Source organism: Misgurnus anguillicaudatus, chromosome 8 (genome assembly GCF_027580225.2).
Source record: "Misgurnus anguillicaudatus chromosome 8, ASM2758022v2, whole genome shotgun sequence".
NCBI classification, from domain to species: Eukaryota; Metazoa; Chordata; class Actinopteri; order Cypriniformes; family Cobitidae; genus Misgurnus; species Misgurnus anguillicaudatus.
Genome location: NC_073344.2, coordinates 34,395,648 through 34,415,785, shown reverse-complemented (window position 1 = coordinate 34,415,785; position 20,138 = coordinate 34,395,648). Strand labels below are relative to the sequence as shown.

General features: G+C 37.9%; 1 protein-coding gene across 1 annotated transcript in view; it reads right to left on the bottom strand.

Moving 5' to 3' along the window:
* tmeff2b (transmembrane protein with EGF-like and two follistatin-like domains 2b) overlaps positions 1–20,138 on the bottom strand; it is an 84,351-nt gene that overhangs the window by 1,253 nt on the left and 62,960 nt on the right. The window contains exons 6-8 of the mRNA XM_055213671.2: positions 10,404–10,552; positions 6,782–6,905; positions 5,743–5,901 (exon numbers count right to left, since the gene is read on the bottom strand). Coding sequence (XP_055069646.1) covers positions 5,743–5,901; positions 6,782–6,905; positions 10,404–10,552 — 432 coding nt within the window. The remainder of the gene's footprint in view (positions 1–5,742; positions 5,902–6,781; positions 6,906–10,403; positions 10,553–20,138) is intronic.

Genomic DNA, 20,138 nt, shown 5'->3' with positions numbered 1-20,138 from the left:
ATAAACTGACACAAAGACATTAATTAGTATTATTCCACATACAACGACGTTGGCAGAACGGTCCTCTTTCACTTGTAAACACTGGGGCGTAGTTTCGCATACGTCATCCGTGACCTCTTGATGTGATGACGTATTGTGTGAGGTCACGCTGGCGCATCACATGACCGGAGGAAGACAAGAAGTTATTTTTAAAATGCATTTTTTTTTTCAAAAAGGACAATCATTTCGCTGGATAAGACCCTTATGCCTCGTTTGAGATCGTTTAGAGTCCTTTGAAACTGCAATTTTAAACTGCATTAAAACTGTTAAGTGTTGGGGTCCATTAAAGTCCATTAAAATGAGAAAAATCCTGGATTTTTCTCCGCAAAAAACACAATTTCTTCTCGACTGAACAAAGAAAGACACCAACACCCCGGACGACATGGAGGTGAGTAAATTATCTGGATTTTTAAGAAAATGGACTAATCCTTTAAAGGTGCATTGTGTAACTTTTAGAAGGATCTCTTGACAAAAATGCTTTATAATCTACATAACTATATTATCAGTGGTGTATAAAGACCTTACATAATGAACTGTATTGTTTTAATTACCTTAGTATGAGCTGTGTTTATCTACATACACCGCGTGTCTCCATACATGAAAGTTGCCGTCATGTTTCTACAATAGGCCTAAATGGACAAACTGTTCTACAGTGCGCGTTTCCCAAAGTCCATACGTTGTCTTAGACGACGACATGTTTGTCCTGTGGCAGCTGCTGTAGCTTTACTTTGCGTTTAGAAATTGAGGTTGGTTGCAATTTGCAATCTCACTACTAGATGCCGCTAAAACCCACACTCAAAATATTATTTTGCTTAGTTATCGTTATCATTATCCGTTATCATAATTTTATTGGTACATAAAACATATCTTTCAATTTTATATAATATCTTTTGTTTATATGTTTTTTTAATTGCCCGCCAGCATTTTTTTGTGATTTTCACAAAAGTTTCACAAAATGCCTTCCAGGAAATTTTTCTTCTAAAAATATATAAACACACAAATATATCAAATGAAAGAACAGACCCTCTGCTTTCAAACAAACAACAATAAACTGTAAAAAACTTTTATACTATGTTATAAACTCTTAAATATTGGTATTTTTCTTAAAAAATATTGTTCCCTCACAAACCAGCATCATTTTGCGAACCTCGGTTTGGGAAACCCTGACCTACAAGGGCATAGCAAACAGTAAAAGATATAACAATACAACTTTTTAGAGTTGATCATTACATTTTAAGTTTATTTTACTTGATCTGATTGTGAATAAAAAGCATAAATATAATTAAGTGATTTCACAAGAAAAGTTTTAGTTGTTGCAGTTTTAAATGTTTTTTAGGCCTAATTTATGCAAATCTCATATGACTGTGTCCATGGCAACTAGGAATTTAAAGGTAACATTTCACAAAACTTAAAAAAAAAAAGTTTTTAAAGTTTTTTTTTTTTAAATCTTTGGTGTCCTCAAAGTTTATATGTGAAGTTTCAGCTCATAATACCATATAGATAATTTATTATAGCATGTTAAAATTTTGTGCGTGTCCTTTAAAATGCAAATGAGCTGAAGCAATACAAGCACTGATCGCAATAATGGTAGTTTGTTGAAATTGAAACTCAATTGTGCTGTCAATTATTTTTTCCTGAATGGCAGTGCCGTGGTTGCATAATGCAGATTAAGGGGTGGTATTATTACAATAAGATCCCCTTTTGACATCACAAGGGGAGACAAATTTCAATTACCTATTTTTTCACATGCTTGAAGAGAATGGTTTACCAAAACTAAGTTACTGGGTTGTGCTTTTTTAATATTTTCTAGGCTGATAGAAGCACTGGGGACCCAATTATAGCACTTAAACATTAAAAAAGTCAGCTTTTCATGATATGTCCCCTTTAAGCATGTCACACATGTGAAAAGTGTCTGAAGAAAGTTTTTCAGATCACATGTATGTTTCCATTGAGGATGCATTGCGAGTGCCTGCCTGGCTCTGTTTCAAACAAATTTTCCAGTTTCACAAAGAAAGAGCGAAAAAACATCCAAAACCCACAGATAGCCGAAGACAGATGGATATCAGACATAGACAGACGCATGAAGGTGAGATACAGACAGACAGGCACTTGCTGCGGGTTTAAATGGTCTCATTAACAGCTCCTCTCTCTTCCCGAGCAACTTGGCAGGGGAAACCTTCTGCCACAGGGAATCTTTATTATATTTTGCTCATCGCTTTATTAAATGTCATGTTTTGCATAGGGCACAGTGCGCCCCTGGCTCTTATATCTGCTCAGAGGCAGTGGGGTACGCAAGGGGACACTGATTCTTGACCACACCAAATGCGGTTCCTGTTTTAATTAGTTCCATCGCCTCGCTCACGGACGTCAGATTTTACACAGTGAGGAGAACCTTTGACTTACTGACTGTAGTGATGGAGGAAACCAATCATTCACCGATTTCAAAACCTTTACATTTATTAACTGCAATTACATTTCTATGGCCGACAATATGCAAATCCATAATAACAGCTGTGCTGTAACATCTAAAACTACGCTGGAAAAAGTTGAGGCATTATATCACAAAACACTTTAGCTGCATTGTTGTGTCTGTTCGGCAAATCTTTCCGTTAATCAATAAACCCTTCCCTTTAGGAGCCTACAGGGCCAGTCTCGCAGAATTGCATTAAATGGATTGCAGTTGAAGGCCATTTGTGCTTATTGTAGGAAAGTGAGGTGGCAATTTCCCCCTGGGGAGGAAACACGGAGGGCAACAGGGCCATTATGACATCACGGTCCATTCCGCTGCCCCGGGTGTCCCTGGGAGCCTCGTTATGGGACAAAACAACAATCAAAACACAACCATAACACATCAGGGGTGCCGGAAAGGCTGCGCAGGTGGAGCTGAGAGCGTGGAGGTAGAGAGGCACGGCGGAGGAGAAAAGGGAATACCGGTAATGTGGTTTGTAAACTTTTAAAAAGGTCAGAGAGTCTAAACGATCACTCATCAGAGACTGTCTGATTTTCCTTTTCTTCCCTCCTGAATACAGTTTTTCCCAACCATTACTTTCGGTCTCTCGCTGGAGCTCTGTTTGAAATGAGGCAGAGTCATTACAATCATCTAATCACTATGGCGGCTCTGTGGCTCTGCAAGAGTGTGTTTGATTAGACGTGTGCTTCAGTCTGAGCATCTTTGATTAACGGGAGAGAGAGATAGAAAGAAGGAGAATGAAAGAGAAAGACAGGACATGAGAAACTGACATATAAGAAAGTATAAGGTGGCAGATAAAGACATTCCTAAGTCCCTGATGCTTTTAGAGAGACGGTTGCTATAGAAACATCCAAGAGACCCTGACACCAGAGCTTTCTGTATGAACTTCATGTGTACCATCATATGTACTGTAACCCCAAAAGGTGGACAATAGGAAACCTAAAATGCCACATTAAAGGAATTACCTGCAAACTAACTTTACTGATACTGTCTGATGTCTTTAGAGCTGCAACAACTAATCAATAAAAATGATAAAAATCAATTATGACATTCGTTGTCAACGAATTTCATTATCCATTAGTTGGTCCGTGACCTCACATGCTCCCGCACCACCGTCGGCCAACATGCACATGCGTCAGGTGCTGTTTCTTCATACAGCGCAAGCTCACTTTTACTTCATACAATGCGAGCTGCATGTTTATTCAGGTGCGGTTTATACGGGCGCCGACTAATTGTTGTTGGGTTTTCATTAAAATAGTAATGAACCACAAGCATCTGTTTTAAAGTAAAACTGTATTACTGTAACAACGCATGTATATCACCGGTTTCATATCATAATGGCTTAATTATTTGTTAATAACAAATAATCTTAATATTCATCAAGATGAAAATTAAAATTAGTTTATTAATCTGTGGCAAAATTCTCAGCACATCTCTGAAGACTTAATTCATCGTCAATTTTTGACATTAAAGAGGTTTTACTATTTAAAAGCTGCACACACTTTTTTATTTAAGGCTTAAAATATCTAAATCAAAAAATATTATATTAGTAAAACTCTGTGGCTTTTACCCTTTAAAAGTACACGGCTACACGTGAATACCCTAATTGAGTGCCTTATTTAGCTATAATACGTGAAAATATTTAATTAAGTAAATATTTATATTTTATCCGATTAATCGGGAAAATAATCGCCCGATTAATCGATTAAATGCAGTCTTTTTTCATTTGCTTACATGTATGTAGCAGAGTGAGCGTAGACGTTCTCTTACTAGTTTTTCCCTCCACAAAAACAGAAAAATGTCTAAATATACTTTTTGAGCTAATACTAAAAAAAACTAATATTTATATATTGTTAATTTATACATTGCTTAAAATATTTATATTAAATATATATATATTGCTTATATTAAAGGTGCAGTGTGTAAATTTTAGTGGTGAGGTGCTGGTGAATTGCAACCAACGGCTCAGTCCACAGCTTACCCCTCATTTTTTAATCACATAGAGAAGCTATGGTAGCCGCCACCGGACAAACTTATTAAAAAAAGTTTGTCCATAATGGCCTTCTGTAGAAACGTGGCAGCACAAAATGGCGACTTCCATGTAAGGGGACCCTCTGTATATGTAGATAAAAACTTCTCATTCTAAGGTAATAAACACATAACGGTTCATTATGAAAGGTCTTTATATGCCCCTGATAATATAGCTTTGTATATTATTTAGCATTTCTGTCAAGAGATCCTTCGAAAAATTACACACTGTACCTTTAACATTGAAATAATGTAAAAATCATTCAAGGAATTTTATCCATTTTCAAATTCGTTAAAAATACTGTATTAAAACTAGGGCTGTCAATATTAACGCGTTAATAATATGTTAAAACAACATCATTTTAACGCCATTAATTTTATTAATGTGCAATTTCTGTTTGACTATACTGTAGTCTAGCCCAGGGGTCTTCAGCTAATCTTCTTCGAGGGACAGATTAAAAAATTGTAAATATGATATGAGATGCTATTTTATATATATATATATATATATATATATATATATATATATATATGTGTATATAAATGTGTATATATATACTGTATATATATATTATTATGTTATATTTCAATTATTATAGGTCATAAATAAAAAGCATGCACTTTTTTTAAAAAGGTGCACACTTCTTGTATCCAGTATTTTGCCTTTTACTTGCTGAGAACAATTGCAGTTTAACATCACAAGAACCCAATTTTAATAGTTTTACAATGAACATTGCACAAAAAAGTGCAAGTGTAAACAATCAACACATGTAGAGCTCTTAAACGTCTTTTGTTTATAACTATTTACCTTTCAGAAATTGTTACATTTCAAGTAATCACAACATATAGTCAGTCTTCTCCTGATGACTATTAACATTTTAAAGATATTTTAAACTGCCTTTCAATTGCACGCTACATCCAGACACGACAGTCGGAGTTCGCCCCCTAGTGGCAGTCGTAATGAAATTTCATTTTAATCGTAAATCCGTGTCAAGGCAAGAGACTTTAATCTAGGTATGTATTCATACTTATTAATTTACACTAAATTGCTTCAACGAAGACCTACAGATTTGTTACTTCATAGCGAGTTTACGCACAGATTATTTTCTGTAACCCCCCATCAAACTCATTGCACAACCGGTTTCATTAGAACGCAGCTAAAGGGGTAAAAGTCAGATGACAGAAACTATAAACCGAAAACTCACCGCGTGATGCAAAGCACTACCAGACAGATGATGGCCACCTGCAGAGCTCCGATGATGGACGCGATCAGCACGTAACGGAGTTTTCCCGAACCGGGAACCACGTACATCACGTTGTAGTCTTTTGTGTCACACTGCGGCCCAACGAAGCCTGAATGACAACTGGAGAAAAGGCATAGACAAAGACATTGAGACTTTACAAAGCTCACTTTCTTATCATTTTAATATGAAGCTATTCACCTAGAAGAGTACGGTCCCAAGCTGTCACTGGGGCGGTACTCTTTAAAAAAGATCATAATGTAGCCTTTATGTATAGATACTGTATGCATACATTTGGTAAACAATATGTACCTCTAAGGTACTAATATAAACTATATAATGTATAATATAATGTGAACTTTTTGTAAGGGTGACGGATATGGACCATTATTTGACCATAATGTGGTAGACAACTTATAGCACATGAGCATAAAGTGGCACTGTGACACTTAATGTCTTTTTTATTTACAGTGACAGTACACATTAATAAATAAAAGATGTCACTTTGGTTATTAAAAGAATTCAGCTTTAATGTGTAACTTGAGTATGTGATTATGCAGGGCAGTAAAAGTGTGTGTGATCAAAAAGCATGATGTTGATGCCGTAGTTTGTGAGTAATTATTGAGACCTCAGTGTTTATGGATGCAAAATGCAATTGCAATGATGGTTCACACTGCGTAAAACATAACGTTGTTTAATTAAAGCCTCGACCTCTTGGGAGGGAGGTGGTTAAAGCGACACCTGCCAGGTATCTCACATAGACACAAACACAGCTGTTCGATGTGAGTCATCTTTCAGTGGGTGGTACGCATATATAACGTCTGTACTGTTTTTCCTCCATCACACCTTTCTTTCTGCATCTTTCATCACTTTCGATCTTCTCCCATTTCTTGTCCCTTTTCCCCTTCAAATGTCTAAAATCAATCTTAAAATCGCTCAAGCTGTCCTCTAAAGAGTCTCTGTGGGTGTTTGATATGTTGCGTTTCTCGTGTGGTGCGGTTACCTGCAGGTGGGAGGCGAGAGGTTGCTAGGATACTCGCAGTCTCCGTGGACGCAGTAGTTCTTGTATCGTTCCGGACAGGGGATGTAAAGACCCCACGGTACCTCGCTCACCTGGTCTTTCTCCTCTACACACACAAAGAGAAAGAGAGAGACTGTGATTCGGCAACCAGGTTTATGTCAGTAGTTGTGGTTTTAATGGAGGGCCGGCCCAGGGGTTTATGGGACCTGCGGTGAGATCATGAAAATGAGTCACGGTGCTGTAACATTTTTGGTGAAATAAAAGATCCAGAGAGCCGATGCAATCATGACGAGCAGTTTCTTTCTTTTTATATGAAATATAAACACATTGTACGTGGGTGGTTGACCCATAAATATATAACATATGGCTATATAACACTACATATACCGTAGGGGTCCTGTGGCCATGGATTCCATCCCAGGTAACACAGATATTGATAAAATAATAATGTAATGCTGTGTACACACCAGAAGCTAATTTAATTATTTGAGCAAGGAGATTACACTTAAAGTCAACTATTCAAATTTGCACGAATTATGCAAATTGGGTGGCACAATTGTTGGAAAATCCGCTGTTCGCCTCAAACGTGTTTTCAGAGAGTAATCTATGTTAATCGTATCAATGTTTCCCTTTTGGTGTGAACACAGCATAAATCTCTGCAAAATTTACTGGTACAGTTCACCCAAAAATGAAAATGGTCATTTTCTTTAATAAAGCATTAAAGCAAATCTTTTAAGAATATACTCACAACTCTTTTAATAACAAATCGTATCAAAAGTTTAATAAAAGTCTAATCAATGTGGTTCATACACCTTCTGAAGCCGTACGGTAGATCTTGTGTGAGAAACAGTCCAACATGTAGGTCTTTATTTACTGAAAATCCTGACGGTGCCTTCGGTTAACTTAATGAGTAAGTTTATATGTACAGAATAAGCGGATAAATATCAAAAATCTGCTTATTATAAAAAACTGTTCATGCGTTTACATGCAAATCAATAAACCGGCTATGCAGACAATTGCGTTTACATGGGACTTGGAGATTTGTAAGGTTTCTCGCAGGTAGTGACATCATCGCAGAGACATTTTGCGTTACTTTGTGCTTACTTCCGCGTCTGACGTTTATCTTTCACACGCGGAGACATGCACATGGACAAAACCGTGAGAAAGCCAGTTAATGCCATGCGAAATCGGGGTAAATCGGTTTTTGCTTACGCCGTTTATGGGCTTTCCCCAATTAAAGAAAAAATTGTATGCGTTTACATGACCCCACGTGTTATTAGTTTATTAAGCATAATCGGCGTAAGACTGTGCATTTAAACACACTCAATGAGGGTAGTAGTACTAGTAGTAAGTTGTTTATATAATGTGTTTGATTTTATAAACAAATACTTCAATTGAATCAGATCTTTTTAATGAATCAGTTGATTCAATTTACAAACTCATTTCTTGTAAATCATTTCTTATGGTGTGTTCACAGAACTTCACACCAGATACGAATGAAGCGGTAAGCGTGAGTGATTTGCATGTTAAGTCAATGCAAAGCTGTGATAGATATCCTGCATCGCAAATGACGCCATTCAAACGAATGACGCAACGTGAATAAAGCGTTTTCGGGCGTTTGACGGGCGTTGAAAATTTGAACTTTGGTGGATATTGCCGTGTTAACCAATCAGGAGCTTGCTCTAGTAGTGACGTGATTATGATGTAGCGAGCTGAAGCAGAAATACAAAACAACAATGGAGGACAAAATCATTGTCACTGTATGTGGACACCTGAAGCGGTACAACACATCTTCGTACTTTTAAAGAAACAGGAATGAAAACTATCTTGCTTCGAAGAAAGTGAGTGAGAAGGTCGGACAATCTAGTAATTGTAATCTAGTAATCTAGTTGATTAAAAAAAAAAACGCGCTATACTTAATTTGAGCTACATATATACACATTGAAACTACAAGCTAACTAAAGCCAACAAATTGAGCACATTCGCATCTGAATTTCTCATGGAATAACACGGATTTTACACGTGAATGATGCGAATTTCACGCGTGAATGAATGTTAGTGGGCTCACCGGAGTACAATATTATTAGTGATTATATGCAAGAATCGATTGCATTTGCATTGTTGTCATATTTAAATGCATGTAAATGCAAATGAGATTTAATAACACCTATAAGAATGCATTTTGACAGAATTTGTATTTTTATGTGAACAAAAACATTAAATGTTAAACTGAAATTTTGTGTGTGTGTGTGTGCGCAGGAGAGCATTTCAAGGGTATCTGTGTGAGTCAAAATCAATGGCAGTGACACTTCACCCTCCTGTTTACTCAATTAATCACAATCTCTTTTCTTTCTTTTCTTCCCTCTCACACGTTCTCAACTCTCTCCTGATACTGTCTGTGCAGCAGGTCACATCGCTCAGTCACATCGGGAGGTATCGAGGGTACGGTGGCCTGCATGTTGAAGGCACATAAAGGATGCCGGTTCCCCAGAGATTCACTGCTTTCAGTATAGGAGGAAATGTATGTCATGATTTATGTGATAGACTAATTTCTAAATGCTTTGAGGTGTAAGACTATTCAACAGAAACCAGTACACTGCAAAAAATTATTTTCAAGAAAAAAATGGTATTTTTGTCTTGTTTTCAGTAAAAATATCTAAAAATTCTTAAATTAAGATGATTTTTCTTGATGAGCAAAACGATCCAAGAAAATAAGTCTAGTTTTTAGACCAAAAATATCAAATTTAAGTGATTTTGTGCACAAAACAAGCAAAAATAATCTGCCAATGGGGTGAGCAAAAAAAATCTTGAAAATTTTTCTTAAACACTAAATTCAAGAAAAATTCAAGAAAAATTTGCTTACCCCATTGGCAGAATTTTTATGTATTTTATGTAATGTATTTTGATGAAAATGACATAAGCAAAAATTTAGCATTTGCAATTGGTCCAAAACAATGAGAATTTGCTTTTATGTTGTGCACAACTGACTTGATGATATGAAGGTTGTACAAAGTGACTGAGAAAATAAGTAAAATTATTTGTTTGTGTTCAACCAAAGAAAGGAAGTCAAACAGTATGCATCCTGGGATCTAAATATAATGCTGGGTTGTTTCTACCTATGGTTGGCTAAAATATGGACAAACCAAACTGCTGTTTTAAAATAACCAAAATGTCCATATTTGACCCAACCACCCAGCAATTTGGTTTGAAACAACTCAGCATAGTTTATTTTAAACCCAACGATGGGGTTTTGTTCATTTTTACCCAAACAAAAGTTGAAACAACCCAGCATTTTAGAGTGTGAGTAAATTATTAAAGAATTTGCTAACTGTTTCCTTTAATACCATCAAATTAAACACAATTAACACATTTCTTAATTAGGTTTAACCTGCATTAAAGCGTGACATTGTGTGATTTGATCTAATCTATTCACATCCTTACTAATAAAGATATTAATGAAATAAGCTTTAAAACTTAAATTGAGTTTCTGTGTGAAAGTGGCGAGAAGGCAACTTTCTCATATCTTGAACAGAACGAATTTGATTAGATTCACAGACTGGAGCTGAACACATTTGCGTGAAATAAATTGAGGTTTGAGACTGACCCTTACAATGTCCAAGGTATTTGACCTCAATCCTTTCCTGTTTCTGACACGACACCTCTTTCACCTGGCAGGGGTTGTCATAGGAACGGCCGTCCGATGCGCAAACGGGATTAAAGCTGATGTGGGAGCAATCAATGTTGCACACACACCTACAGGGAGAGAAAGAGAGAGAGAGTATTGTGTAAGTAGTTAAACATTACATATGCAAACAGGGAAAATGCGTTTTTTTTTTAGTTTAGAAACATTCTGAGTGTCTACCCTTAAATGCATGGCATGCCCCACTTTAAAATCTGTTCATATCTTACTCACACGCCGAGGAGAGACCCACCCAGCCATAAAAATGCCCCCGGCCTTGTAAATTTTATTGGCGGTCCATTAATAATAATTGGTTTCTGACACGTTCAGAAAACTAGAAAAAGTTTGCAATGCGCTGTATGTGGACACATGCGTCCACCTTGTAGGAAATGTGTTCATTTGGTTCTTGGAGTTTAAGAGACAGATGTATCTATAAAGCAGGTGGGTAATCTTCTGCACCATACCGGCAACATCTATTTGCTCTGTAAAAGACGACATTCAGCTCCCTCAAGGGATTTTTTAAATTATACGGGCAATGTGTTTCACCACATGTAAAATTTTTACACGACCGTGTTAATCAGAGAAGCTATGCTGCAACCCCTTGTTAAGGGCTATAAACGTCTGTATTGTACTGTATTGTTATACTGTATTGAACTTTAAATATAGCAAACATATATATATAAAATACATGGTAATAAAGGTGCATTTTGTAACTTTTAGGCTAGATTTATACTGCAGATCTTAAAGGAATAGTCTACTCATTTTCAATATAAAAATATGTTATTACCTTAACTAAGAATTGTTGATACATCCCTCTATCATCTGTGTGCGTGCACGTAAGCGCTGGAGCGCGCTGCGATGCTTTGATAGCATTTAGCTTAGCCCCATTCATTCAATGGTACCATTTAGAGATAAAGTTAGAAGTGACCAAACACGTCGAAGTACTCCCAAAAGTGCTATTACGCCATAAAATATAGTTCCTCTTTTAAATCCGCTTAGAAAAGCGCTATGTTTTATTTTGTACCACCAAACTTGCTCGTATAACTACTCGTCTTAAATAGGAAAAACGTTGATGTGTTTGGTCACTTCTAACTTTATCTCTGATTGGTACCATTGAATGAATGGGGCTAAGCTAAATGCTATCAAAGCGTCGCAGCGTGCTCCAGCGCTTACGTGCACGCACACAGATGATAGAGGGATGTATCAACAATTCTTAAGGTAATAACATATTTTAAAATTTAAAATGAGTAGACTATTCCTTTAATTAAATTTAATTACATTTTTTAAGAGCTTCAGAAGTGATTTTCTCTTTGTCTGATTAAGGTTGTTTGATTAACATTAATGACACAGACTTAAGTATGTTAATTGAGGTTACTGTCTCTTTAAGACCAAATAAGCACTGGTTTCTTACTGTAATCGATACATACACTTAAGACATAAACAAATGTTTTTATTAGAAAAATAATACTGTGGAGATCATTTTGTTTATATGTGCCCTGTCAAGAACGGAAAGATTTTATGTCTGTTTGCTTTTTGAAACGCATCTCTCTGTGTGTGCACTACTGAGTGCACTTAACGCGTGCGCACACAGATGGAGGGCAAATTACAAACGGCGCAGCATAAACAGTAGTCCCACATAAAAAAAAACGTTACGTTGTTTTTCATTGCTCTATTAGCCAAATGCATTTTAATACACTGCAGTATGATATACAGTGATGCAACTCTCTAAAGTTTACACATCAAGAGTTCTGAATCTGCTGATCTTTGAAGGATGATCACGTCTGACTTGAGCTGAACCGGACACATTCAACCGCACGTGCATTTGTGCGTAAAGTAAGCTGCTCACTTTAGCGGTTAAATTGTTTAAAATCACTTAAATGTTAACATTTGCAAGCCTTTGAAGCACGTGCAAATTATAAACTTTCCCTATTTGCGTATTAATCCGCAAATCACATGCGAGCCGAACCGCGGGTCGGATCAACTGCGATCCGTTGCAGCACTAAACCGATTCATATTCAATTTATTTCCACATATGATTAAGGCCTGAATCCGATCATAGAATATCAGAATCTATGGGTCACATTCGATCTGTACCACTTGGGGGGAAAAATGAAGTCACTTCAAAAAGCCAGTGTAAATGCATAATATACATAACTATATTATTAGTGGTGTATAAAGACCTTATAAAATGAACTATATTGTTTTTATTACCTATGAATGAGCTGGTTTTATCAACAAACGATGCAGGTCCCCTTACATAAAAGTTGCCGTCATGTTTCTACAGTAGCCCTAAATGGACAAACTGCTCTATAAAGCGTGTTTTGTCCATAGACTGTAAAAAAAAAGATGGACAAGCCCGTTCGCTTTCTTCCATTGGTGAAAAGTGAAGCCACCAGTGACATCTGGCGATGACATCTTGGGTCTTGAGTCTGGGCCATAGCGATTTCGGGACCAGTCCTGCGCAATAGTGAGCAGGAGGTAAAGCCCCGAAATCAAGGCCCTGCCCTCGCTCTCGTAGAATGCGCATATCACAGCTGTCATTCAATCACCGTTTTCAAAGCATTAAATAACTAACTAAAAACTAACTTATTTTAAAAACAAACACTTGAATTTACATCAGCGTGATAAAAACTTCAGTAAATGACAGAAACAAGCTTCGGAAAAAAGATAACTGAAGTGTAATTAAATTGTTTAGTTGGTCTCAAGTCCCATTGAATAACATGGGGGAGGCGGGGGTTTATGACTGTTACTGGGACCAGTCACTGAGGGGCGATCAAGACGTTTTGGCTTCACTTTTCAGGGCTTGTGCGGCACGCTTGGTTTTGTCACTATGCTGTCTCGGACGACGACGTGTCTGTCCTGTAGTGGCTACCGTAGCTTCACATTGCGTTTTGAAATGGATGGGTGAGCTGTGGACTGTAGCCTGGTCCAAACCAGACTCTCGTACATTCATTTCATTTGTACAGAGAGTCTGGCCACGCTCCATTGCAAAGCGTTACTTCCGTTAAGGAGGGTCCTCTGTTGAAGTTTAAAACTATTGGATCTGCCCAGAGTCACTCAGGATCTGCCATAACCAATCGCTAATGTGTGGTCGTGACGTATATCATGCGGCGTAACCGTCCGGAAACAACAAGTCCGAATGATCAGACCAACAAAACTTAGCAAATATTGTTCTTGCTCCGGCTTTAACTTTTGTATATTCGACAGTTTTGCAACAACGAACCGAATAGCTTTTCTCACGTCTTTCTCCGCTGCCATTACTGAACTACAACTCAAACTGACGCACAACCTCAACGTCATCGTTCTTAGCCACCCCCATCTGTTCGCTGATTGAACCTGCAGATTTTTGCAGGAGAAAACGAAACTCTACACAGCATTCCCAGACGTAGTACTGAAGCGAAATTAAAATTAAGCGGAATCACGTAGGAGGGCGGAGCCAGGCTATGTGGACTGAGCATTGTTTGCAATTCACAATCTAACTGCTAGATGGCGCTAAATCTACAAAGTAAACTTTGAAAACAAAAATCTGTGATATGGTATTTTTGCAACTATTTCATAAGATATGTACACTAGTACTGCATGCATACAACGTCACCTGTATCACAGATTTGCGTTTTCAACATAATACACGGAAATGGTACCCGTGGTGTTGTTGTATTTTGGAGGACCCAAATACAAAGTTTCACGTTTTGGGTTAAAAACGTTGTCATGTATAGTAAATGGCATCTAATTTGCAAGTATCCTTCAGTGAATCAGATGCTAAAAGTCTTTGTGTGTCTTCTTTATCTGGCGCATGGAAAACACAACCAGGACACTTGGTCTATAGTAGCTGGCATGCACACACACACACATACAAATTCTTTGAGAATGAGACAAAACGATGGGTTCTTACATCACATATGCGTGATAAATCCACATCTGCCTGTTATATTTACTGCCGAACGCTTTATCTCCCAGTCTGGTATTGATTTATAAAAACCCTCCCTAATAATTTCTAATCCCTCCGTACGTGACTTGAGGGTAATGGAGAGGACTCGGGCCGGGCGGCGTTGGAAGACAAAGCTACCGTGCTCGACTCTCGATTATCCGTACATCGTGTTCTCACACAACTATTTGACACGCAAGCACGCGCGCACAGATGTTATTCTCACACAGCTTCGAAGTAGATTCATTCCATTTCCATCGAGCTGGAGCAAATACGATTAGAAGAGTATGAATTGATTACTGTTAGTTTGAGCTGAATTTCTATGCTACAGGGCCAGACTCCATCAATGCTTGCAGATGTAGCTACTAATTGGTTATCAGACACAGCGCGCACACACACACACACACAAATAGACTCTGAGGGGAATGAAAGAGAAAGAGGGAGAGAGAGAGAGAGAGAGAGAGAGAGAGAGAGAGAGAGAGAGAGAGAGAGAGAGAGAGAGAGAGAGAGAGAGAGAGAGACAGAGAGTTTTATAATGTCTATAATTAGACCTCTGCAAATCGATCTATCACCCTTATTGTTAGACGTGCCTGATGAAAATGATTTATTTGGAAAAAATTTCACAGCTTTCCCAAAATATAATTGATGGGAACAACTTCCAAAGGATCAGTAGGGATTTTATAAGACTCAAACATACGCTTAATCTTGCTGGAATTGGAGCGGCTATATTTGGCGGAAAGATTCTCCGCATATTAAAGCACGAAACCTTCAGCATGAGAGCCAAGAGCGAAAAGGGTCACAGATTCTGCTACTTAAAATCAGTACACAAACATTACATACAAACAGACAGACTTGTTTTCATGCTAAACGTGTCATATTCTACACTTCTGCAGTATTTCTTTATTACAAAATTGTTACAATAACAAATTATGTTGCGTTAGTCATGGTTTCTTGCATTAGAAATAAATGCAATTTAGTTAAATGGCAAAACTCCACTCTTTGACATTTATTATTGAAAAGGCTTTTTGCTACTGTGCCTTTAAGACCTTTATGTAATTGATCTCTGCAATGATTGGCTAACCTCTGCGTAATGGCATTGCTCATGTTGTTCATCAAAGCAGTCCGATTTCTGATTGACCGGATTTTTCAAATTAGCTTCAATAAATGTTTTGAGAAGAGAAGTTTTGGATTGTTAACTCTTTCACCGCCAGCGTTTTTTAAAAAAAAAGTTGCCAGCCAGCGCCAGCGTTTTTCATGATTTTCACAAAAGTTTAATGCCTTCCAGAAAATGTTCTTCTTCAAATATATAAACATACAATATACCAAATGAAAGAACAGACCCTCCGCTTTCAAACAAAAAAAAAAAAACGTTTCATCCTACCTTTAGTAGTTCTTTTGTAATCAGCTTTTGAATATGGGTAGGTTTTTGCAAAAACACCACATTTTGAGCAAAAAGCTGAGATAATTCCATTTTTGTGACGGACTTTTCATAGAGATCCCATTCAGAGCGATCTTTAAAACAGACACGGACATGCAGCAGCTTGCCATAGGGCAATACTTCCGGTTTTAAAAAGTTGCGGAAGTATTGCGGAAAGACGGAAATACTCGTCATTGGCGGGGAAGCGTTTTCTCTTGATTGACGAGATATCTCGTCAATGGCGGGGAAAGAGTTAATATTAAAGCAAAACGTTTGCTGGCATTAAAGAGATCCTAATAATCTGCGATTGACCTTTTAAGTGGATGAACCTATACTCTTAAAAAAGGTTGCAAAAATGTCAGGCTGTATCAGTGGGGGAGTGGCAATTGGGAGAGTCGGGACTTTTCCCAGTGGGCCAGTAGTGTTTATTCTGCTACTATATATTATTACAAAAATGAGATTACAGTACATAATATATAGCCTACGACATTAACTGCTTATTAGTTAATGTTTATAATAGTTTGTGATGTGTTTACGCATACCGTTACTTTTAAAAGATTTTTTTTAAGCAAATAATTTCATAAGCTCATGCCTTATCTACTGTATAATATTTTCATAAAACGAAAACAATACTGAAAACATGTAATAGGAGTTTATGGTTTGTTTAAATAATTTACATTGTGTTAAATGAGAAGCATAAGTAACTGCTGCTGTCGGATCGTGTGAAGCTTGATGTGTAGCCATAAAAACTCGAATGAAAATTGCCGTTTAAGAAAACCTCACATCAGGGACAGTTGTGACATTTTAAAACATCACCTGAAAAGGTTAAAAACAAGAAGTCTCTGTATATTCCATGTATTAAACAATCGACTGACTGTCGCACTGTAGAGATACGCGTGTCTCTGTGCTTTTATATTTGCACATTAAAGACCCGTCACCCCTGAGGAACAACATGAAATGATTATATAAACCTTGATGTGATGTATCAGGAGACTTCTTAATTTCATCCTCACACTGGCTCATACATGAAATTCTGACTGTGATCATCATGGAAAACGCCGGCTTTGGTTCAGTGACAGTACATGCCGGAAGTCGCACCCATAATTTGCGCAAAGCGTCATGGGGCGTAGGAATAGTGTGGATAGCAAATCTAAAAAAGTGTGGTCCGCCCAAGGGGCAACCTTCCGATCTCTCCGATGAAGCCAATATGGAAGTGATTTAAACTGCAATTCATCGACTGGCCACTAGAGGCTGGCTTCAAAAGGGAGTCAATACCCATGTTAAAGGATAATTCCGGTATTTAACACTTTGGGCTCTATTTTAACGATCTAAGCGCATTGTCTAAAGCGCACAGCGCAACGTCTAAATGGGCGTGTCCGAATCCACTTTTGCTAATTTAACGACGGGAAAATGGTTTGTGCGCCGAACGCATGGTCGAAAAGGGTTGGTCCTATTGTAATGGGAGTATTTTGGGCGTAACGTCCAGTAAACCAATGAGAGTCACAGCTCTCATCCCCTTTAAAAAGCAAGTTGCGCTGGCGCTATGTCTAATCCCTATTTAGATGACGAACTTTGTAAACTGAAAAACTAAGCGGAGGAAGAAGATCCCCAGTTTAAGATTAATGTTAAATAATTGTGTTGATTTTCACTTGAATTCAAATTTTATTTTTTTATTAAATCCTTTAAAACCCGTTTTCTTTTAGTCATGGAAGTAAAAAAGCAGGCTTGTAATTGCTTTAAATGTATGGCTATCCAATATCATCAAAAAATAATTTACAAGTATGTAAGATAAGGTTTGTACTGTAAAAATACTTTATTTGTAACAAACAGAAGATAAAGAATTTACAAACGGCTCTTCGCACGTTTCAGCACTTTGGACAGCGTTTTTTTTAGCAAAGAGTTTTTTTAAGCATTACTTAAAATGTTTTTCATCTCACCATATCCACAGGTACAGAGTCATCATATACAATAAATCCGCGAGGTAGCATTAAAAAAAACATTTAAAAACAGATGCATTTGTTTAAAGCAAAGCATTTATTTACTTACCAGGCTGCAGGTGAAGCAGCTCTTTGCGCCTTCTAACGTCTCATTTATGTCCAAGAGACTCAATAATAATCTTTTTCATTCAATCCTTTAATCTTTCATATTTAAAAGCATTTTGTGCTGCTGGGCATTCATGTACTTTGTGATAAGCAAACCCGCGTTGTCCTCCCGTTTATAGGCGCATATTACTAATGCGCTCTTTAAATAACATAAAACATATTGCGCCATTGACTTTAGACTAGGTTTTTGTTGGTCAATGGCGTAGTCTATTTTAGTTGCCTCAAAATAGCAACGCGCCAACAATGCGCCTGAACACGCCTCGTTTTCAGACCAGAACGCCCATGGGCGCAAAAGGGGCGCAAATGCATTTGCTATTTAAACAACGGGGCGCTAAACGTGAAAATTAGGGTGGAAACTAGCGAAAGACACTGCGTCGCGCATTGCGCTGCATTGCGCCGGGTGTAAGATAGAGCCCTTTGAGTCTCATTTTTGGTTTGTTTTGGATGAACCACAGTGATGGACACAGAAATCCCGACAATGGGCCGCGTCTTGACTTTTCGACTCATTTAGAAGCGTCTCTCGACCGCTCCAGAATGGAAGTCAACGACCATGCACAAACACGTCACCAAAACAACACCCAACGCTCGCCTCCAAAACTGTACCACTCACCGAGCGGCCCGTGGTGCTCGTTGACGATCAAAAACAAATATATTGGCGCAATGTATGATTTCAATTCGTGTTATTTGCTATAGTGGAACTATTTTTTCAGATACCTCACAACCGCGTATATACTTCCGCTCTATATTTAAGTGTGAAGCATGAATGAACGTAGTCCAACAAACTGTAATAAAACGGTAGCATACTTTCAAAATCAAGTTTATTTATAACACTTACACCATCCAATATGTTTTTTTCATCGGCAGAACAATAAAGAAGATATTTTGCAGAAACCCCGGTGCTCCGCCATGCAAGTCAACAGATCCGCACACTTTAAGAGCTAAAGCATTTATATCCAATACAACAGTAATCCCCCATAACTCTGTGTCACATATTGACGTCTTGTGAAGCAAATCAATCAGTTTTTGCAGGAAACTGAACGTTATTTACAACATTATTAGCGTGAATGCCAAAGCAGGAAGCGCGTTTTCCGTTTGAGGCGATCTTCCACTGGTGCAGTTTGGTGGCTGTTGGCTATGGATGTTGGTCTCTCTGCACCACCTATAGAGCGGGAGCGTGAAGCGCACTTCCTGCTTGGCAAAAGCTCTGCATTAACGCTGTAAAATATTTATATATATATTCCAATCTCAAAACTGAAAATCGAATGTCAACCCACGGAACGAATATTCAAATATTCTGGTCCAGCCCTACAAATATGGGAAAAATTTATTCTGAGAGAAACCGAGCAAAAAAACAACAACCACATGTAAACAGTCCCTTTTCTGTTTCCCGGCGGCGGAGTGATATATCAGCGAGCACTGAGTCTTCCAGAGAAGTCAATGGAATTTTACAAAATGCCAAATAAAACACGACCGAAACTGTATTTCGCTACACAACGTGTTTTTGGTCATCAACGAACACCACAAACCACTCAGTGAGTAGCACAGTTTTGAAAATGAACGTTAAGTGTTGTTTTAATGACATGTTTGTGCATGGCCATTGACTTCCATTCTGAAGCAGTCAAGAGACGCTTCTAAACAAGTCAAAAACTCAAGACACGGCCCATTGTCAAAATTTCTGTGTCCATCACTGTAGTTCATCCAAAACAAACCAGAAATGAGACTCAAAGTGTTAAATACCGGAATTATCCTTTAAAATGATCAACTTTACAGTAGAAAATAATATGTTTACAGCCTGGTACAAAAATAGTTTTTGGTCTGTATAGCTAATTTCGCCCTTCCTGACAACTATGATGGGGGTGAATTTTTTTGTAACTCATTCATTTAAAATATATTAAGCTTTAAAGTTCTGCATAATTAAGGGTGTGGCCACTTGAGTGACGGTTGAACAGCCACTGCTGTCACTAGAGTCGAGCTAGGTGGGCGTGGTTTCAGCAACCAGTCACCTCACCTTCTCCCACGTCCCGCCTTTTTTCTCATTTTCGGATATCCGCAAGTGATGCGCGGTGACTCGCGGCAAAGATGGCGACGGCAGACACAGCCTACTTTAAGCTTCAAAAATGATCCTCAGAAACCAATGGGTGACGTCACGGACACTACGTCCATCCTTTTTACAGTCTATGGGTCCGCCTCGCGTCTTTATCGGTACTGTGTGATTG